The following is a 23,621-nucleotide window of genomic DNA, read 5'->3' on the forward strand; positions in this document are numbered from 1 at the left end:
CCTGATGTCCTTGCCGTGTCTGAATCCTGTTTTAAGAAGGCCACCAAAAAATCTGACATTTCCATACCCAACTACAACATTTTCTGTCAAGATCGAACTGCCAAAGGGGGAGGAGTTACAATCTACTCTAGAGATAGAACTTTGTAGGCTGTCATACTTTCCGGGTCTATGCCCAAACAGTTTGAGCTTCTAATTTTAAAAATGAATCTCTAAAGAAAAACGTCTCTCACTGTTGCCGTCTGTTATAGACCCCCCTCAGCTCCTAGCTGTGCCCTGGACACCATATGTGAATTGATTGCCCACCATCTATCTTCAGAGTTCATTCTGTTAGGTGACCTAAACTGAGATATGCTTAACACTCTGGCAGTCCTACAATCTAAGCTAGATGCCCTCAATCTCACACAAATTATCAAGGAACCCACCAGGTACAACCCTAAATCCGTAAACATGGGCACCCTCATAGATATTATCCTGACCAACTTGCCCTCCAAATACACTTCTGCTGTTTTCAATCAGGGTCTCAGCAATCACTGCCTCGTTGCCTGCATCCGCTATGGGTCCGCGGTCAAACGACCACCCCTCATCACTGTCAAACGCTCCCTAAAACACTTCTGCGAGCAGGCCTTTCTAATCGACCTGGCCCGGGTATCCTGGAAGGATATTGACCTCATCCTATCAGTCGAGGATGACTGGTCCTTTTTTAAAAGTGCTTTCCTCACCATCTTAAATAAGCATGCCCCTTTCAAAAAATGTAGAACTAAGAACAGATATAGCCCTTGGTTCACTCCAGACCTGACTGCCCTCGACCAGCACAAAAACATCCTGTGGCGGACTGCACTAGCATCGTATAGTCCCCGCGATATGCAACTTCTCAGAGAAGTCAGGAATCAATACACGCAGTCAGTCAGTCAGGAAAGCAAAGGCTAGCTTTTTCAAACAGAAATTTGCATCCTGTAGCTCTAACTCCAAAACGTTTTGGGACACTGTAAAGTCCATGGAGAATAAGAGCACCTCCTCCCAGCTGCCCACTGCACTGAGGCTAGGTAACACTGTCACCACCGATAAATGCACGATAATTGAAAATTTCAAGAAGCATTTCTCTATGGCTGGCCATGCTTTCCTCCTGGCTACCCCAACCCCGACCAACAGCTCCACACGCCCCACAGCTACTTGCCCAAGCCTCCCCAGCTTCTCCTTCACCCAAATCCAGATAGCAGATGTTTTGAAAGAGCTGCAAAACCTGGACCCATACAAATCAGCTGGGCTAGACAATCCCTCTCTTTCTAAAATTATCCGCCGCCATTGTTGCGACCCGTATTACCAGTCTGTTCAACCTCTTTCGTATCATCCAAGATCCCTAAAGATTGGAAAGCTGCCACGGTCATCCCCTCTTCAAAGGGGGTGACACTCTAGACCCAAACTGTTATAGACTATATCCATCCTGCCCTGCCTTTCTAAAGTCTTCGAAAGCCAAGTTAATAAACAGATCACTGACCATTTTGAATCCCACCGTACCTTCTCCGCTGTGCAATCCGGTTTTCGAGCTGGTCACGGGTGCACCTCAGCCACGCTCAAGGTACAAAACGATATCATAACCGCCATCGATAAAAGACAGTACTGTGCAGCCGTCTTCATCGACCTGGCCAAGGCTTTCGACTCTGTCAATCACCGTATTCTTATCGGCAGACTCAACAGCCTTGGTTTCTCAAATGACTGCCTTGCCTGGTTCACCAACTACTTCTCAGACAGAGATCAGTGTGTCAAATCGGAGGGCCTGTTATCCGGACCTCTGGCAGTCTCTATGGGGGTACCACATGGTTCAATTCTCAGGCCGACTCTTTTCTCTGTTTATATCAACGATGTCGCTCTTGCTGCGGGTGATTCCCTGATCCACCTCTACGCAGACGACACCATTCTGTATACATCTGGCCCTTCTTTGGACACTGTGTTAACTAACCTCCAAACGAGCTTCAATGCCATACAACACTCCTTCCGTGGCCTCCAACTGCTCTTAAACGCTAGTAAAACCAAATGCATGCTTTTCAACCGTTCGCTGCCCGCACCCACCCGCCCGACTAGCATCACTACTCTGGAAGGTTCTGACTTAGAATATGTGGACAACTACAAATACCTAGGTGTCTGGCTAGACTGTAAACTCTCCTTCCAGACTCATATTAAACATCTCCAATCCAAAATTAAATCTAGAATCGGCTTCCTATTTCGCAACAAAGCCTCCTTCACTCACACCGCCAAACATACCCTCGTAAAACTGACTATCTTACCGATCCTCGACTTCGGCGATGTCATTTACAAAATAGCTTCCAATACTCTACTCAGAAAATTGGATGCAGTCTATCACAGTGCCATCCGTTTTGTCACCAAAGCCCCTTATACCACCCACCACTGCGACCTGTACAGTGAGGGAAAAAGTATTTGATCTGCTGAATTTGTACGTTTACCCACTGATAAAGAAAGGATCAGTCTATAATTTTAATGGTAGGTTTATTTGAACAGTGAGAAAAAGAATAACAACAAAAATATCCAGAAAAACGCATGTCAAAAATGTTATAAATTGATTTGCATTTTAATGAGGAAAATAAGTATTTGACCCCCTCTCAATCAGAAAGATTTCTGGCTCCCAGGTGTCTTTTATACAGGTAACGAGCTTAGATTAGGAGCACACTCTTAAAGGGAGTGCTCCTAAGCACAGCTTGTTACCTGTAAAGAATACACCTGTCCACAGAAGCAATCAATCAATCAGATTCCAAACTCTCCACCATGGCCAAGACCAAAGAGCTCTCCAAGGATGTCAGGGACAAGATTGTAGACCTACACAAGGCTGGAATGGGCTACAAGACCATCGCCAAGTAGCTTGGTGAGAAGGTGACAACATTTGGTGTGATTATTCGCAAATGGAAGAAACACAAAAGAACTGTCAATATCCCTCGGCCAGGGGCTCCATGCAAGATCTCACCTCGTGGGGTTGCAATGATCATGAGAACGGTGAGGAATCAGCCCAGAACTACACAGGAGGATCTTGTCAATGATCTCAAGGCAGCTGGGACCATAGTCACCAAGAAAACAATTGGTAACACACTACGCCGTGAAGGACTGAAATCCTGCAGCGCCCGCAAGGTCCCCCTGCTCAAGAAAGCACATATACATGCCCGTCTGAAGTTTGCCAATGAACATCTAAATGATTCAGAGGACAACTGGGTGAAAGTGTTGTGGTCAGATGAAACCAAAATGGAGCTCTTTGACATCAACTCAACTCGCCATGTTTGGAGGAGGAGGAATGCTGCCTATGACCCCAAGAACACCATCCCCACCATCAAACATGGAGGTGGGAAACATTATGCTTTGGGGGTGTTTTTCTGCTAAGGGGACAGGACAACTTCACCGCATCAAAGGGACGATGGACGGGCCCATGTACCGTCAATCCTTGGGTGAGAACATCCTTCCCTCAGCCAGGGCATTAAAAATGGGTCTTGGATGGGTACTTCAGCATGACAATGACCCAAAACACACGGCCAAGGCAACAAAGGAGTGGCTCAAGAAGAAGCACATTAAGGTCCTGGAGTGGCCTAGCCAGTGTCCAGACCTTAATCCCATAGAAAATCTGTGGAAGGAGCTGAAGGTTCGAGTTGCCAAACGTCAGCCTCGAAATCTTAATGACTTGGAGAAGATCTGCAAAGAGGAGTGGGACAAAATACCTCCTGAGATGTGTGCAAACCTGGTGGCCATCTCCAAGAAACGTCTGACCTCTGTGATTGCCAACAAGGGTTTTGCCACCAAGTACTAAGTCATGTTTTGCAGAGGGGTCAAAGACTTATTTCCCTAATTAAAATGCAAATCATTTTTGACATGCGTTTTTCTGGATTTGTTTGTTGTTATTCTGTCTCTCACTGTTCAAATAAACCTACTATTAAAATTATAGATTGATCATTTCTTTGTCAGTGGGCAAACGTACAAAATCAGCAGGGGATCAAATACTTTTTTCCCCCACTGTATGCTCTAGTTGGCTGGCCCTCGCTACATACTTGTCGCCAAATCCACTGGCTCCAGGTCTCCAGACCTTAATCCCATAGAAAATCTACAAGTCTATGCTAGGTAAAGCTCCGCCTTATCTCAGCTCACTGGTCACGATAACAACACCTATCCATAGCACATGCTCCAGCAGGTATATCTCACTGGTCATCCCCAAAGCCAACACTTACTTTGGCCGCCTTTCCTTCCAGTTCTCTGCTGCCAATGACTGGAACGAATTGCAAAAGTTGCTGAAACTGACGACTTATATTTCCCTCACTAACTTTAAACATCAGCTATCTGAGCGCTAACCGATTGCTGCAGCTGTAAATAGCCCATCTGTAAATAGCCCACCCAATCTACATACCTCATCCCCATATTGTTTTTATTTACTTTTCTGCTCTTTTGCACACCAGTATTTCTACATGCACATCACCATCTGCTCATCTATCACAACAGTGTTCATTTGCTATTATGGCCTATTTACTGCCTTACCTCCTCACGCCATATGTAAACACTGTATATAGACTTTATTTTTTTTCTATTGTGTTATTGACTGTACGCTTGTTTATTCCATGTGTAACTTTGTGTTGTTGTGTGCACTGCTTTGCTTTATCTTGGCCAGGTCGCAGTTGTAAATGAGAACTTATTCTGAACTAGCTTACCTGGTTAAATAAAGGTGAAATAAAAAATTAATAAAATAAAAAAGTACACTAATCGGGCCGGGACTATACCAGCATCGCGATACTCGTTAGTATCGTGGCAAGGAACCAAAACACGAAGCGGATTTAACTTATTTAAGAAAACAGCATGTTGGTGTCACGTCCGTCGTAAGGAGGAGACCAAGGCGCAGCGTGAATATCGTTCCACATCTTTATTATGTTGTGAAACTTAGCCAAACAAACAATAAACTATAAACAAACAACAAACTGTGACGACAGAGGTGCAACATGCACTAACTCAAAATAATCTCCCACAAACACAGGTGGGAAAAACAACTACTTAAATATGATCCCCAATTAGAGACAACAATGACCAGCTGCCTCTAATTGGGAATCATACAAAAACCCCAACATAGAAAAAAGAAACTAGATAAACATAATCTAGAATGCCCACCCAAATCACACCCTGACCTACCCAAATAGAGAGGGCGTGACAGTTGGAAACAAACATCATTATGTTGTGATCCAGAGTCACATTTATTTTCCAAGTTTTAGCACACTATTTAACATACAGCAGGTTCTTAAAGGACCAAGGAGTTTGACCTACGTCACGTTTTCATTTTTGCCATGGAAAAAATATTGCGATACCGGTATCGTCACAGCCCTACACTATAATGTACTGAACTATACTCTACTGCAGGGTTACATTTTTTATTAGATATTCACAAGCCAACTACCACAATGATTGGAAGTCTACGGGAACAGTTAGCATGCTCGCTCTTCCTGTTTATCCAACTCTGGGCAAGCAGATAAAATAGTTATTTGAGAACTAACAATGAAATAAGTTATACAGTCAGGAAGAATTAAAAAAAATAAATGAAATGTTAATGGCCATTCAGGCACAGCCCATTGAGTTTTGTTATAATGTTTGAGCAGAGGAACACAGCATTAGCCATGGCAAAACTGCTAAATGTTCTCTCAGCTCAGTGTATTTGTTTTGTTTTTATTGCAGAAAATTTGCAACAGCAACATTTGCTCTATGCCGCCAAGAGTTTACACGTCCTCTTCCAATAAACTGTGGGGAGGTCAAAATTAATTAAAATAATGAAACTGTCTACCAAATCTATTCATTTTAAAATGTTGATTACTTCTACTTGCCATTATCGTTGACTTGATGATAAGACAAGACGTCACTCTTTATTAAAATTTTTGCTAACATATGATTTTTTACATTTTATTTTACCCTTATTTTAACAGGTAAGTTGACGACTGAGAACCCATTCTTATTTACAGCAACGACCTGGGGAATAGTTACAGGGGAGAGAAAGGGGGATGAATTAGCCAATTGAAATCTGGGTATGATTAGGTAGCCATAATGGTATGAGGGCCAGATTGGGAATTTAGCCAGGCCCCCGGGCTTAACACCCCTACTCTCATGATAAGTGCCATGGGATCTTTAATGACCATAGACAGTCAGGGCACCCGTTTAACATCCCATGAAAGACGGCACCCTACACAGGGCAATATCCCTAATCACTGCCCTGTGGCATTGGGATATTTGTTTTTTAGACCAGAGGAAAGAGTGCTGGCCCTCCAACAACCCTTCCAGCAGCATATTGTCTCCAATCCAGGGGCCAACCAGGACCAACCCTGCTTAGCTTCAGAGGCAAGCTAGCAGTGGGATGCATGGTGGTATGCTGCTGGCAGTGGGATGATGGGGGTCCCTGGGTTGCAGGTTTTCCTGGGCGGGGGGGTCCCTGGGCAAGAAAAGTTTGAAAACTCCTGCTGTACTGAACTCTACTCTACTGTTCTGTACTGCACTGTACTCTACTGAGCTCCACTGTGCTGTACTTTGATGTTCAAATTTGTGATTGGTTCAGATTTGGTGTTGTCCAGACCAACCAAATTTGGTCTTGGTTGGTGTCGGAGCTTATTAAAACAATAGCAAGTGTGTAGAACAATACCCAAATATGTAAATTAGGATATTGCATATTTCTACCTTTTTTGTGTACTTATTTAGGATACATCACCATGAGGAGAATGAGATTCATATCCATAATTTTGCATTTCTGTGTTCAGATCAGGGACCCATGATGAAATTCTGTTACCAGGTATAAATACACTTCACTTACTGTAGTTCAATAACCACAGATTTTTTTCAAACTCAAGGTGTCATGTCATAGGTGACAGGCGATTGTTTCTGCAGACATCTTTGAATCTTAATTCGGAACAGATATTTCTGAGTTTATTTAAAACATGGTCACATAAAAAACTGAGGGAGATTTTACCAAAATTCGGTTACCACACTTTGCATCTGCACAGTTCTTCTAGTAAATGTATTTTTGTAAAATGTTGAGTGAAAATTCTTAAAAGTAGTCATTGTACATAAAGTTGTATGGTTTTTGTTTGCGCAAATCTGCAATTCAGTCATGGTGTGTATCTTACACCAAGGAGGCCGTGTCCTGGGAATTCCCTGAATCAAATGGTGTTTAATTTGATAGAGATCTCGTGCGTAATCTGACGGGCCAAACTGATTGATGGGGGTGGTCTGAGATGAAAGCTATTATGATGGTTAAGATGATCTAAAGACACATTCCAGCGATGGGGAGGAGAGGGAGAAAGTGTAACGCACAAAGTGCAATCAATCAAATGTTTAATCAAAGGCTGTTTTTATCTTTCCAGTATGTCCCATACAGTGATGAACAGCATCTCTGTCCCAGCCACTAAGTGTGGCACGTAAATGAAAATGCCTGTTGTTTGTGTTTCTCCACAATAGATGTTAATGTTAGGACACTGAGAACCATATCATCTTTAAACTGGAATGGAACGATCTCTTAGAGCGGAAATTATCAAATTGTTCAACCTTTACATTTCTGTTGAAATTAATTCCATCGTTGCAGCTGTTGTCAGTTAGGTAATGAATGTTGCTCGAAAGAGAGTGGTGGCAGTGCTGTGCTCAATAATGATTCTCTCTCTCACTCACTCACTCACTCACTCACTCACTCAACTGGCCAGTGCAATGACTGCCATCCTGTCCTCTGCCCGGTGCTCCATATTGAAGAATCCACAGATTCTGTCTGTGTCCGTGGATAATTAAAGCCAGTAGACAAGGGGATTAATTTTCAATCCCTGGGAGACTTTCCCTAAACCTGCAGCGTCTCCAGGACGACTGGGAAGCCCGGGGGAAATGAGACCTAATGCCGCCGGGGCTGTGCATTTGCTCACTTCAATCTTAGCTGTTGTCAGGGAACAATTATATGCTGGATTAAGAGCTTGTCCCCAGAATGTTTTGTGGATGAGTGGGTCTCAGCCATGGACGGAAAGTACATTAGCCCTCTGTGCACGGCAGTGGCGTGGGGGTGGGGACAATCCTGCAACTTGTTGTGTGGTTAGTTGGTTCTAGCATTAGGCCAATAAATCAATGTTAATAACTGTGTGTAACTCAGTTTAGTATTACTGTAGCATTACGTATTAGGTAAAGCAGGGTTACTCTCATAAATTAAGTCATCAAATTGCAGCTGCATTTTTATCTTCCACTGTGGAAAGAGTGCTCCCTGTCCTCTCGGTGACAGCCCCAAATTGATGTTGGTTTTGTCGAAGTGCTTTCTATTCTCTCATCCTTTAATGCTGTCAGTTCTTGGAATCAAAAGTAAGAACAAGAGGATAAAAGCATTGTAACAGTCAGTTTGTATCCATTGCATACTGTATGGACAGCTGGTAGCTTGTAGTGATCAGTTACAATGTCTTCAGAAAGTATTCACACCGCTTTTAAAAATAAAATAGAAAGTAAAATAAATCATGAAATAAAAACAAATACATTTATATTACATAGTAATTTCATGGATGTAAAGGCCCGTTGGTTAAGAGTTCAGAAATGTCCGCTGCTGCTTTTTTCCATGTGTCCAGAGTGGAGACCTTGGCCCTGGTGGATCCTGGCCGTGGAGAGCTCCATAAGTACAATTTTCTTAAATGTGAGCAACCATTATTGCAATGGTAACTGATGAGGTGGAATCCACCTTTGTACAATAATCTTCTTAGCAGCTGTGGTTCCTGCCAACCACACTCTCTGTTGGCGTTTTGACAAGTGCAAATCAGAGTCATCACAGAGCAACATCACTATTGGATCTAATGGCATTATTTTATCTATAAGTACAGAGATGACATTGTTGACTTTCCCCCAGAATTCATCCCCCCCCCCCCCCCCCCCCGCGGGCATATCCACAGCATATGCTAAAAAGTACCAAGGTCCCCTGTTGTGCAGAACTCACATAATGGCGATGGACTAATGCCCTTGTGATGTATTTTTTGAGGTGTTAGATAGAAAGGGGGATACCTCGTCAGTTGTACAACTGAATGCCTTCAACTGAAATGTGTCTTCCGCATTTAACCCAACCCCTCTGAATCAGAGAGGTGCAGAGGGCTGCCTTAATCGACATCCACGTCTTCGGGGAACAGTGGGTTAACTGTCTTGCTCAAGGGCAGAATGACAGATTTTTACCTTATCAGCTCGGGATTCGATCCAGCAACCTTTTGGTTACTGGCCCAACGCTCTAACCACCAGATATGTTTTTATTAATTAATTGGTGATTGGGGTTTCTAGATGATCCAGATATATTTTTCCACACTGTCTCCCAATTTATTTGTCTGTCAGCAAGTGTAAAATCCTTTTCCCATACAGTGGATAGAGTTAATGGCTTTTGTGCTGCTAGAATTAATTAACTATAGATATTAGAAACAACTCCCTTTGATGGGGGTCTGTCCGTTAGAAGTTTAACCAATGGGTGTTCTGCTAGTGCTGCTCCCCAGGGGACCCCATAGGCTTGCATGGATAGGCGGAGTTGAAGGTAAAGACAAAATTATGAACCTGGGACATTAAAACACTGGCGGATTTCCTGGAAACTGAGGAGTCAAATTGAATGTCTTTGAAAGTATAAAAAATCTCTAAATGTATTGTATGAATCCTATTAATTTAAATAATAAACTTTATGCAAATGTGTTACTGAATATAAAATGGATTAAATTAAGATTTTGTGTCACTGGCCTACACACAATACCCCATGTCGTCAAAGTGAAATGTTTGGTAAATACATTTTTAAAAGAAAGCTGAAATGTCTTGAGTCAATAAGTATTCAACCGCTTTGTTATGGCAAGCCTTAATAAGTTCAGGACATGATTTTTGAATGACTACCTCATCTCTGTACCCCACAGTTACAATTATCTGTAAGGTCCCTCAGATGAGCAGTGAATTTCAAAGACAGATTCAACCACAAAGACCATGGAGTTTTTTTAAGAAAGCATATTGAATATCCCTTTGAGCATGGTGAAGTTATTAATTACACTTTGGATGGTGTATCAATACACCCAGTCACTACAAAGATACAGGCGTCCTTCCTAACTCTGTTGCCGGAGAGGAAGGAAACCACTCAGGAATTTCACCATGAGACCAATGAGGCCTAATTCCAAGCATGGTGGTGTCTGCATCGTGTTATGGGTATGCTTGTCATCGGCAAAGACCAGGGAGTTTTTTGGGATAAAAAGTAATGGAATAAAACAAATTCACCTTTCAGCAGGACAATAAGCTAAAGCACAATGCCAAATAAAGCCTACGGTGGAGTTGCTTACCAAGACGACATTGACTTTTCCTGAGTGGCCTAGTTACAGTTTTGACTTAAATCGTCTTGAAAATATATGGCAAGATATGAAAATAGCTGTCTAGCAGTGATCAACAACCAACTTGGCCGAGCTTAAAGAATTGTAAAAAGCGTGCAAATATTGTACAATCCAGGTGTGCAACGCTCCTAAACTTACCCAGAAAGACTCCCAGCTGTAATCGCTGCCGAAGCTGCTTCTACAAAGTATTGACTCGTGTGTGTGAATACTTATGTATATGAGATATTTCTATATTTAATTTTCAATAAATTAGCAAAGCATTCGAAAAACATATTTTTGCTTTCTCATTATGGGGTATTGCGTGTAGATGGGTGAGAGATAAAAAATATATTTAATCGTTTTTGAATTCAGGCTGTAACACAACAAAATGTGGAATAAGTCAAGGGGTATGAACACTTTCTGAAGGCACTGTATACTCTTGGCACAGAGTGTCCATATTAGAGCTGAGTACGAATAGTCTATTTTAATGTTTTGGGGATTTGGTGACACTCACAGTGATTGAGCATTTTTCTGAGTGCAAATGATAGGATCCCTTTGACTTATGGTATTTTAAACCTGCCCGCTGAGCTCTGAGCATGCAATAAGTTGCAGGCAAAGATTTACACCTTTTCTTATTGCTGTCATTAGCTTGTAATCTTGCTAGCCCACAACATGCCCTCTCCGACCCTCTGTTGCTTGTGTGAGACTGTGGCTACATCTCAGCCAGCAACTATTGTCTAAATAATTATCCTCTGGTGGATAAGGGACACAAGCTAAAAAGTTTTTTCCTCTATTGTTTTCCTTCGTCGTCTTTTCTCTCTGACACAAACGCACACCACGATCTGACTGTTATTAATGGTCGGGCCAATGATAGCTCAGTTATAACAGTCTTAGATGATTGTTGTAGAGTTCTAAAAACAACCTTAAGCCCTGAAAAGATGCATTCACTTTGATTCCCAGACCACAGTTTGTCAGTTTTTAGTTATCCATCTTTCACTATAGCAGTTGATGTTGTTTTTGCCAGTAAAGCAGTTCCCAGAAGGGCAATTCCACAGGAACAGAATGATGCTGAGACTCGATTTGTCACTTTAAAATGTATGCCAAACAAAAACCAATGATTTGCATGGGTTGTTTAACTTTGCACTCTATGCACAAGGACGACTTTAACATTTTACAAAACACATTTACAAAAACAATGCAGATGCAAAGTTAGGTGACAACAGCACAAACCGTCATTCTGCTACTGAACTTTGCATCTGCACTGTTCTTCAACTAAATGTGTTTTGTAAAGAAAAATTGTGGAAATTGTTAAAGCAGTACTTGTGCATAGTTGTATGGTCCACTCCTGCACACGGGACAGGACGTAAATTCAGCAAACGTGCTGGTTTAAAAGCTTTTAAAACAGAGCGGCCTGTATCTGTGGAGAGGACTCCTGCCCAAACTGCCGAAGAAATAGGGCATTTAGCAAGGAATACCATTCTTCATAAAGGGTGACTGTTTGGTTATTTTTCCTTCTCCTTGGCCTCATTAAGAACTTATTACTTGTTCAAGGTGCCCCATATACAGTATTGAGGCAGCATCTTACAGTATTAGGTCTGCTCGAGGACTCATTAACGGTACAAAGTGAAATATTCCCCCAGAGTTTTCTCAACGGCAACTGGATTGACCCAGCACATCTGGGGTATGCTGATCTGAAAGCTTTTGAATGTAGTTCTCATTAATTGATTGAATATGTCCTCCACTGAATGTCATACAGAGATGTTCCCTCCCCTGATGGTATGACTTATTTAGCTTGGAGCTTATAGAGCTCTGAGATTCAGACCACATTCCTCTCCTGTTATTCAAACTTTCACATAACTGCTGTTTCACAACTCTGTGTGTCTGTTTGCGAGAGGGGAGAGGGGGCCAAAGAGATGGGAGGGAGGGAGTGTGAGAGGGAGAGAATGTCTAGCTTTTTCACCCTCTGTTTTAATGGATGCCTATGTGATCGACAGGGTTTGTCGGACTGCAGAGCAGGAAAACCTTGAGGCTATTGAATGGTGCAAAACAATATTGTAAAGACGCCTTAAATATGTCTGACTTGCTTTCTCTCTTTGTGTGTCTGTTTCAGTTGCCTTTTGGGGAGACATTGCTCTGGATGAGGAGGACATGCGCATGTTTAAGGTGGACCGGATTATAAACGTGGCCCAACGGACCGTCCAGACCTTCAATGAGACAACCACAGGTGAGCAAGAGCTGTGAGGCTGGCTGACCTGGTCATGGTTACTGAGAATAAAGACTAAGGCCTATCGCCATAGCCTTAAAGCGTGCATTTTCTTGTAAACGTGCCTGTCATCAATTCTAAAAGTCTGACTCCATTATTGCATGTGCTATTATATAGTGCTGACTAAAATGTCTCCTTAATGATACAATACAAACCAGTCCAAGAAAGAAAACTTGCATTCAGTTAAATAGTTCCCACATTTTCCCACCTCAAGGCCAATTATGCAAGGAGGCTTTGTAACTCTCTCCCAGTGCATCTGCCAGGAAGATGCATACGATGCATGAACCACTCAGCACCAGGTGATGACTCCTCTCCAACACTGGGTTGGCCAAGACACCTGTTGTAAACAAACAGCATGTTTATCACCAGCACTCCCAAAGTGTTTATGTAAAGAAAATGCTCAACAAAGTTATAAAGCATGCTTCATTGTCATTATCATCTCTTTACCATTTAGGAACAGCTGAAATGTTGTAATCTCATCATGGTTTTTACCATGTTCTCACCAGAGTTGAACTTTTTAATTTGGTGGTTTTCTGTGATTATATTGTACAAACCTCATCTTTGGCTGGTAATTGGGAATGACAGGGTCTTCTGCCAATGAGTCCAGTCGAAACAGAGCATTGCCAAACCGGCAAGGATCACACCGCAGGAAAAGGGCGGCGACCTCCAGACCTGAGAGGGTGTGGCCAGAAGGTGTCATTCCCTATGTCATCAGTGGGAACTTCAGTGGTAAGTCCCACATCATCACTGCTGTTTACTTGCCCTATGTGTCTTATATGCGCCCTGTAACATAGTACCCTACTAAAAGGTGGTAGCTGGTGTCCATTAAGCATACTTCAGCATACTTGCATCCACTACATTAAAATGAATGTCTTGGCAGCTATTGGACATAATATTTTTTATTAACTTTACTTGGGATGAATTTGGCACTACGAGCAAGCTGTTAGCGTTGGTATTTTATCCTCCTTTTTATGTGATTTATGGACGTCAGCCTCACTGATCTCCTCCCTTCTTCCCGTCACATTCAGGCAGCCAGCGGGCGATATTCCGCCAGGCCATGCGTCACTGGGAGAAGCATACCTGCGTGACCTTTATCGAAAGGACAACAGAGGAGAGCTACATTGTGTTCACTTACCGTCCGTGTGGGTAAGTCCACGCAGGCCTGGGCTCACTTCCCTCAGGAAGGAAGTGTAGCTGGTCAGCCTGCTCAGACATGACAGTTCTTTATCCACACAGCCATAATGAGTTATCGCTTAAGTACTTTTCCTTACCACTCCTCCATTGTCCTTTAGTGCTGACTCATCCCCTCTGTCCACAGTCTGTCTGTGTGAGTTGTGCTAATTGCAGCCCCCTGCAAGTCCTGAGAAAGATGGCCATTCATGCCCAAGGAATGCATGCTGTGCCTCATAGTTCAGGCAATTATTTCACTGAGCACTGGTGTCACACATGTTTTTTTTAATGTCACCCAAGGGAGACATCCTCAGCTTTACCATAACCCGTAATTCCACATTATACATTTTGTCCTTTTCCCAGCTATGCATGTTTTTAAGTTCAAAAGATTTCACACAAAAACTGTAGCCACGTTGATGGCGTTATACTCTGGCTCTGCATGTACAGTAAATCCGTTACCAAGAAGAACATATTAAAGAGTGGATATGGAGCATAAACTGACCTTTTTCCACCCAGCTGTTGATAGCCATTTTTAGCCTGGTAACTGTCCTCCAGAGTAACAGGGATGACATTATCCACTCAGGCGGCCGCAGTTAGTGGGAATGCCTGGGCTCTGGGCTGGCCTGCTGCAGGCCCCATCTGTCCTGTGCAAAGTTCAAGGCCCGTCTCAGGAAAGCCTGGCTCACAGTAATTAGAGAGAGGCTGGTTGGCCTACGGGGGTGCGGTGTGTGTGTCCATGGACCAGGCTTCCACACTGACCCTTTCATGTCAGGGAGGGAGAGAGGGAGAGCCCTGCAGTCTAAAGTCAGCCAGCCTTCACTGTCACACATTGTAACCTTCCATCTACAGTGAAGCACACATCAATGAATGTCACCACTGTATTAGGATGTAGGGTCCCCTCACCTCCGCTAGTTTTCCTATGACGTGCTAGAAAGTCTGTTAAGAATGCTCTTCCTAATACTGTATATATGCATTAGAGATGTGAGTTGAACCACAAACTGTTGAGGTCAGACCCTGCCTCTCTCCAGGAACAGGGATTCCTTCCATAGACTACTTCACTTGGCTTATTCGTTATTTGTTCACTCCTTCTGGTTTACACTTTCATGTTTGTGGAAGTAAAGTTCTATATATCCGGTGTAACACGAAGTTCACCAAGTTCTTAATACATGACTGAGATGTACACAGAAATGTAGCATTTACATAGTACTATGGTAAGCACGATGGCCAATCTTGAGCTAATGCTCTCATCTTTGTGTCTGCCAAGTTAAAAGTGACTTAGTTTAGTCTAATATGTAGCCAGTTACCACAGTCTTTGAACTAGCTTGTTACCCTGCCTGTTGACCTGTCTCTGATCTTTGTTCTGTGTGTTGGACCCTGCAGGTGCTGTTCCTATGTGGGCCGCAGGGGTGGCGGTCCCCAGGCCATCTCCATAGGAAAGAACTGTGACAAGTTTGGAATAGTGGTGCATGAGCTGGGCCACGTGATTGGTTTCTGGCACGAGCACACCCGGCCCGACAGAGACGAACACGTCAGCATCATCAGGGACAACATCCAGCCAGGTAAGACTGCTTTGTAGACGGCTGTGTATGGAACAGCCCACTCATCTTTCCCTTTCTAGGAGATAGCCTCCCGCTTTTTCTATTTAGTATTCTGGTACAGTATTTGAGGTAATGGTGGGTTTCAGGTTTCAGTATCTGTTTTCTTGCTTCCATTCACAGGACAGGAGTATAACTTCTTGAAGATGGAGCCAGGGGAGGTGGACTCTCTGGGTGAAGTGTATGACTTTGACAGCATCATGCACTATGCCAGGAATACATTCTCAAGGTAGGAGATGGGTCAAGTTCCACTTCATACACAGCAGAACAGACATCATGGAAATCAGTTACAGTTTAGGCCAGAGAGCAGTTTCCCAGACTGGCACTTTTGCTCTCATGTCTCACTTCAGGTCTTTTCCATGTGAGTCACTTCATAGTTCTACAATGTGTCAATGTCTCTTTTTTTTCTCCATTATTTTGTTTAATTTTAGAGCCAGGGGCTGACTTCAAGGCTTAGGAAAGGTGGCGCAAATTGAAGCTTAGATACTATTCAGTTAATGACCTGCTGACATTCATAGCCTGGGGGACAAATATACTGCTGACTTGTCAGTGTTACTTAGCCTGTATGATGGTTGGTCTGATGAATTTAAAGTACAGGGAAGCAGGACAAAGACACAACTCAGTGATGGACCTCATGAACGTGTCAGTGCCTTGGCTTAAAGGAAGAACATCTGCAGAATATAATACTTTTTGGGAGTGTCTACTCTTTCTCTCTCTTCCGCCAATTTATTTTGGCTTGGATCTTTTAACTCTCTCAACAGTCACCGCTTACATTTGAGCATGCAGTGGAAATGCTCAGGGGGTAAACTGATGTGGTTTCTGTGAGATGCAGAACGGATTATATTGCTTGTCCATGTAATGAGATTTCTAAGGGTAAAAAAGTGTAATCCACCAGGATGCCTGGAGTAACGTGTCATTAGAGTTGACACATCTGGCCCATTTAGCTTTTTGGGGCCCAGAAAGAGCAGGATTACAGAGCTTTCGCTTTCAATCCTGGTGAATGTTTTATACGTTTTCCTAGACAGCCCCAACTTTTTGATCTTGTATAGCCCACCTTACCCAGTCCATCTGTAGTCTAGTAGTAGAAGGGCACCTACAAAAATCAATGCACACAAACTGCAGCATGCTTTACCATCCCCATGTAATACAATGCCTGTCTGTTTTGTATTATGTGGTTAGGCATATATCATATTGATTGCTTCCAGTCTTTCAGGTAGCTACGTCTCTCAGTGGGGACGCTGTCCAGTGGCAGCTATGTATTAAGGGGGGTATTTGTTGGATAAGGCTATTTCCATGTAAAAGGATCCATGAGCACCAACATGTGAAGTTCATAGGAGCATGTCAAATTGGGTGTCAAATGAAAACTAAGAGTCTATATTTTTGAGAAATTAAGGCATATATACATTTTTCAACCATTTTCCATCCTAAAATGTTGAATTAAGCGAAGGCTTTGATTTCTGGTCAAACAGATGGGGTCTTAGAAAACATAATAATAAAGATAATAAAGACGCCTACCAACTAATATCAACACATATTTAGTTTAGGAGAAATGGTTCAGCCATCTGTAAGTTTAATGCCAGGCATACACTACACGATTTTGCCATGGCATGTTTTGGCCGTCCCAGATTCATTTTGATAATTGGGGTGAAATCCTATGAATTTGAGCTAGGATCAGTAGGTCGGGACTGGCATAGTTCGCGCGGATCAAGGCCGCACCAATGATGGCTGTTCCATACCCCTGTCGGATGTCCCGAGAATTTTTGGACATATCTGAAATTTTGGTCGATCATCTTGTAGTAGCAGTGCTGCGACGCAATTGGGCAAGGGCTGCTGCCAATAGCCAATGAGTATTCAGCATGTCATGCAAAACGAAATCCAACAATATTACCTCTATGTCCTACCATGACAGAAACCCAAAATATTATTCATATTTTCATAATAGGTATTCTGCGCCTCTGTCTCGTGTTTTTATGTTTCTGCACATAATTATGTGCACACTTACAAAGCAACTCACTATTTGCATGTCGGAATGTTTTTCCTCCGAAAACCGAGAGACGCAGGGTAGGATCAATCATTGTAATGTGGATGGAATGAAAAGATCTGTGAAAGGAAATGGCGAAATGTGAGCATGTCCAAATTGTTACGATTTTAGAAGTCATGTAGTGTATGCCTAGCATAAGAAACTGCCTTGTGCATAAACATTCTGTTACCAAAAACCTGTCACCAAAATATATTTTTAAATTTCTCTCCCTCATTAGGAGGGAGGATAATGAAAGTTCACAGAAGTGACAAGTAAAGGTAGACCTATGAATTAGTTATAGTCTTTTTACTGATATCAATTTTGTTTATGAATTATTAAGTGATTAAAACTCAATTCTGTTAAAAAATCAGTAAAGGAATTTCCAAAAAATACAGTACACACTAGAGTTGAGTACACAATAATGTACTGTACTGACCTCTACTCTCCTGAGGGCTACTGTGCTGTACTTTAATGTCCAAAGTTGTGAAATGTAGACGTCTATGATTGGTTCAGATTTGGTACGGTCTGGACCAACCAAATTTGGTCTTGTTTCGGGGCGGAATAATACCCAAATATGAAAAAGAGGATATTGCATATTTCTACCTTTGTGTACCTGTTCAGGATACATCACCATGAAGAGAATGACATTCATATCCATAATTATGCATTTCTGTGTAGTACAGATCATGGACCCAAGATGAAATTCCGTTACCGCAATTCCGTTACCAGGTGTAAATCCACTCTAACCAAAGTAGATTTTTTCAAAGTTAATGTGTCATGTCATAGCTGACACCCCATTCTTTCTGCAGACGTCTTTGAATCTTAATTCGGAGCAGATAGTTAAGAGTTTTTGGAAAACTTGGACACAGAGAACTGAGGGAGATTTCACCAAAATTCTGTTACCGAACTTTACATCTGCAAAGTTCTTCCAGGAAATTTTTTTGGGGGGTAAAAATGTCAGTGTAAAAAAAAAAAAAAAAGGTTTTGTGCGTAGAGTTATATGGTTTGTTAAACTTTGAAATCAATGGTTTTTGTGTGGCGCACATTTTAAGTGGAAAAATCTGAGTCTCAGTGCAATTCCGTTTCCGTGGAATTACCCATAAGGCTTGATTGTGTCTACCTTTTGATGAGCCAGCTTTTACCCACAGCCACAGGTTGTTCCAATTATCACTCCCTTGGTTGGCTCAAGCAGCCTGTGTGTGTAGCAGCAGCCCAGTAAACCTCCACATCCAACCCCAGGTTCAGGTAGAGCCGCTAGCGCCAGTGGCCCTGCTGCAGCACATCAGGCTACATGGCACACTCATACCTCTGTGAAGCTCCTTGTAAAAGTTCTCCTCTCATAGTGTGAACTGCCTCATTATGCCACATAGAGCCCCTTTGAAGTGGCTTTGATCGTCGTTAGCAACATGATCCCACATACCAGGCTTCTTTAGGAGGTTATAGGGTTTTATTCCCAAGGTGTCTGCTGGCTAGCTTCATGGCTCCCTGGTGTAAAAAAAAAAAAAAAGTCAGGTCTACTTGCTAGCATGATTTAGGTCAACCACTAATGATCACATAAACATGTTTAGGTCTCCATGTGGAAATGGAGACCATTCAATGTCATTTCCCCGACATTGACTTGACAAGTCAAATCTCTGAGAGTACAGAATCAAACTGATCCTGTTTTCAGGTGCGTTCTGACTGCAAGCTATAGATTTTTCAATAAATTGTTGATATGATTGATCTATTGTGGCCTTTGTGATCAAGGCGTCATAGATGGTTTGTGCAGCTTTTATAAAGGGCAAAAGGAGTGTAAAAGATCCCACGGCTTTTTTTTTTTCATGGCCACGGAGATAGAATCTGTTAAGATTCTATTTTTGTCACACTTTGCCCTCTAAGATTTTTTTTTTTTTCAGTAGAATCTATGTAATACTAAACAGCAGGAAGACCGTTATCCACTCAAACCAAACTCTTTAAGTGCTGTTGTAGTACATGCTGCTGCGATTTGAAATTCATATTTCACGAAATTGCTTCTTGTCCTTGAAGTATGCTTGAAAAGGAGAGCAGTGCATGTGTCATGGTTTTTGGTACTGCACTGTGCCAGTGCGTCCCTCTGTGCCAGCTGACCTCTTTATTTCTCCCAGACTCCCTGTCGGATGCATCTGGAAATCTCTCCAGATGCTGTCCTGTTAGTCACAGATACAGACAGTGGTGTCATAGTGGCTGTTTGAGATTTGGACCAGCCCAGCTTCTATGACGACTGCATGCTTATTTGGGTTTTACCCATCTCCTCGCTTTTTAGGCTGCAGTTTGGCACTGTTTCTGTCTGTTTCCGTTAGATCAAAGCAAAGCCAAAAAGGTCCACTTGGGACTGAGTTGGAGATTGAGCTGTAAATTTGTTGTCATTACATAAGTGATACAAGCCCAGCATGAAGGTTGCATGACATCCTTGTCAGGCAGTGTGCAGTCTATAGTGGATTGCATGACAATGGGGGGGATACCCTGGCACTGAGTTTAACATACCGGTAACATGCGGTTCCCTCCCTCAGCCATGTGTGTGATACATTTTTGGTACCTGCTGTGCAATTCGACGTGGACTTTCTTCGAAAGATCTTTTACATAAACAAAATGTGAAATTGTCTAGAGCTACAGACATCGGCAGGAGTGATTGTTGTTCCAATTCAATGCCTCTTTCCCAATTGCAGGAAGGGGTTTGGCATGCCCCTGCTTCCCAGTGTGAATGTAATGTGAGCCTGGGTACATGCAAGGCGAGTGAGAGCTGGAGGAGAGGGTGGCCAGACCAGACTGGAATCATTACTACACAGCTCTCTGGTATGAGAACCAGCTGTTGGCTCTCCTTTTGTTCAAAATTTTCTGCCCTTTTTTCACCGAGGCTGGCCCTTTCCTCAATACCTCCTATTGCAGCCTGTCCCAAATAACCTGCCATGTGCGCGTGGCAACTGGATTCTGGGAAACCGGGAGAGATTCTTTCTCTTCAAGGAGGCTGAGATTGGATACAAACACTCTTTCAGGCCACTGCACAGAATGGGCTGCCTAGCCCTTTATTTTTCTAACTGTACAGGCAATGTGCTTTCCAGGGGATGACAATGAAGTAGGTTTGTGATTGTTGATGCTTTCTGCTCTATTGTCATTCAACCTCTCTGAGCATGTCCTATTTTCCCTGAGTATAGCCAGCCTTATTTAATGATTTCACTGTTTAGAGATGAAAAAGTAATGGATTGTATTGAGAGCGTGGTCAGTGTGTTTTCAGAGCACCTTATTAGGAGACAAGGGACTCCTGTTAGCTTTTCTCAGTTTCCAGTTTACACTTCCCCTGCATGCTGATCAGTGGAGACTTCTGAGGGCAGGACTACTCATAATAATGGCTGGAACGGAGCAAATAGATTGGCATCAAACACATGAAAACAATGTGTTTGATGTATTTGATACCATTCCACTCATTCCGCTGCAGCCATTACCACGAGCCCGTCTTCCCCAATTAAGGTGTTACCAACCTCCTCTGATGCTGATGTACCTGTCCCAATGTCTAGCTTTGTTTCCCCATTATTAGCCTGTGTGTTTGCACAGCGTTTTTACTGTAAATCACCGTGGGAAGCCAGGGCCTTTGCCGAGATTGTTGTTGGTAAGATTTCATGGGGAGCCCTCATGTTTTGAAGTGTCTCCTGGGGACAAGTAAGGCAGCTCCCCATGCTTTTTGTCTGGGGCATGTTACCCAACCCTGGGCTTTATCCGCCCCTCTGCGCTGGGGACATTTTTCAGGCCTGGTGCATAAAGCAGAGCCAACTCAAATAAAGAGCTGCCAGTGTGCCCTTTGTCTGCTCTGACACTGGCTGGAGTGGCGTTGTTCACCGACAGCCAGCTTACGGGCTCCTGGAGGCAGGCAGGCAGACAGACAGACAGTGCTTAAACTGTTAGCTCAGGCTGCTCTGTTTGCACATGCCTGGCGTTGATGGGTACGTCACCATGGGAACAGCCAGGAACCAGGCTTTGCTCACCATTGCAGAGAGAGAAAAGGAGATGATAAACTAGCAAAGTGTCAAGTGAGAAAGTGGTGTGAAAAGGTCTGGTTTTTCAGCATCAACTGTTCTGGACTCCTTTTCAAGCCAAAGGCAAGCCACCATGATGCGATTTTTGTACATCTTTCTAATTGTTCTTGTTCTTTTGGACTTTTAATCCTTATGCTAAATGTTGCTGTTGTCCATACAACAAACCAATCAAGTTTTAGATTTTCCCATAGAGTTGTCAGAGGAGGGCGTTTGGTTTTTAGTATTGGAATTGGATAGTGTTTTTCTTCCATCTGCACAGCACACATGACGAGGTCAGTAGGAGGTCAGTTTTGACCCCCAGACCTGTTTGAACTACCTCCTCTCTCTGAGGAGGACATTCCTACAGCCTTGGAGGGGACCACTGACCAGTAACAGTCAATTGGTTGTTTTTTTATATAATAATATTTGAAGTTAGGTCATTGTTTTTGACAGTGTTGATAAGGGTCATGGGTCTGCTGATGGGTGTGGCTCCACTTCTCTGTGCTGAGTTCACTGATGAGAAAAATTGAATGGGTACCGCCTTGCCTCAGAGCCATACAAAATATACTTGACGTGTTTCTGAGCACCACCAAGATGTATGATACCTACTAATGGTCTAGTTACTTGAGACAGAAACGACAGTAGGGAGGTTGGTCGGGGAGGATGGGTGAGCGTTATCTGTGACAGTCTAGCAATCCAAAGCTTGAATGCTCGAGTTGCGTCGGGTCCCACTGTAGCGTTTTACCTAACCTTCCCCTAACCAATATTCTCCCCTAACCCATATTCTAAACTTAACCCAATTCACCTAACCTTCTACATAAATTTGCCTAACCTTTGTTGTTTTAGTTCTCCTAACCGGCAAGTAAATTCTCCCCATAATTCTCCTTTGTTGTTACGGCGCAACAAGCAACCTGGTCTCCGATAAAGATGTGCAATATTATACGTCAACCAAGATGTATGAGAAGGTACATCATCCAATTTGTATGATATTATACCACCGAGTAAGACGTATGATACTACACATCCTCTAGTACGTATGTTATTGTATGTTATTCCATTTATAATGTAACCTAACGTATCATATCATACTAAAAGGAGTGTCACAGATTTATGTACAGAATAATACAAATTGCCCTGAGACCACATTGTTGGGCAGCACGGCTTGGGATCACACTCAGTCCACTCTCTTAACTGGCATAATGTTCCAGTGCATGTTTTGTGGTGTTTTGGCACCATATCAATAAAAAACAACAACTGTGTTTTATATACTGTATGCTCCCCATACAGTATATCGCACTCCTTAGCTCAGGCCCTATTGGCTGCAGGCTGCCAGACTCACACAGGTAAAGCTGTGGCCTGATGCTTCCATAAATGTCAGCATCCTCAGTAAATCACTGAATAATGCCTACTGTCAGTGTTAGTGTCAGAAGTTCAGCCGCTGGCTGATGGATCTTTAGGGTTCACCACTGCCCTCTGAATGGTGTCTTTTCTGAGAAAGTGTGTACCAGTGTGTATGTGCAAGTGCCTTCTCGGTTATGCAGTGTTTTGATCTAACAGCGGTCTCTTCTCCTGAAATGCAGAGGAATCTTCTTGGACACCATCCTGCCACGCTATGATGTCAATGCAGTGAGACCGCCAATTGGCCAGAGGACAAGGCTAAGCAAAGGGGATATCACACAGGCACGCAAACTCTACAAGTGTTCCAGTAAGAACAGTACAATTATTGCAAACAATATTCAAACACATTTTGGTGTATACAGTGGCAAGAAAAAGTATGTGTTACCTGAATACCTGAATTTCTGCATAAATTGGTCATCAAATTTTATCTGACCTTCATCTAAGTCATAACAATAGACAAACACAGTCTGCTTAAACTAATAATACACAAATTATTGTATTGAATACATCATTTAAACATTCACAGTGTAGGTTAGAAAAAGTATGTGAAGCCCTAGGCTAATGACTTCTCCAAAAGCTAATTGGAGTCAGCAGTCAGCTAACCTGGAGTCCAATCAATGAGATGAGATTGGAGATGTTGGTTAGAGCTGCCTTGCTATTCACAAGAAGCATTGCCTGATGTGAAACATGCCTCGAACAAAAGAGATCTCAGAAGACCTAAGATTAAGAATTGTTGACTTGCATAAAGCTGGATAGGGTTACAAAAGTATATCTAAAAGCCTTGATGTTCATCAGTCCATGGTAAGACAAATT

The 23,621-nt window shown here is 42.8% G+C and overlaps 1 protein-coding gene across 2 annotated transcripts in view; it reads left to right on the forward strand.

Annotated features, from left to right (window-relative positions):
• Window positions 1-23,621, forward strand: part of LOC106585594 (bone morphogenetic protein 1) — a 67,101-nt gene that overhangs the window by 15,872 nt on the left and 27,608 nt on the right. Inside the window, exons 2-8 of one of the 2 annotated variants that reach the window (XM_014171981.3) lie at window positions 12,448-12,561; window positions 12,815-12,899; window positions 13,186-13,329; window positions 13,629-13,746; window positions 15,151-15,329; window positions 15,489-15,594; window positions 22,991-23,115. In XM_014171981.3, coding sequence (XP_014027456.3) covers window positions 12,547-12,561; window positions 12,815-12,899; window positions 13,186-13,329; window positions 13,629-13,746; window positions 15,151-15,329; window positions 15,489-15,594; window positions 22,991-23,115 — 772 coding nt within the window. In that variant the 5' untranslated portion in view covers window positions 12,448-12,546. The remainder of the gene's footprint in view (window positions 1-12,447; window positions 12,562-12,814; window positions 12,900-13,185; window positions 13,330-13,628; window positions 13,747-15,150; window positions 15,330-15,488; window positions 15,595-22,990; window positions 23,116-23,621) is intronic. The other variant, XM_014171980.3, reaches the window with a different exon arrangement.

Source organism: Salmo salar, chromosome 24, assembly GCF_965601325.2.
Source record: "Salmo salar chromosome 24, fSalSal1, whole genome shotgun sequence".
In the NCBI taxonomy this organism is placed as follows: Eukaryota; Metazoa; Chordata; class Actinopteri; order Salmoniformes; family Salmonidae; genus Salmo; species Salmo salar.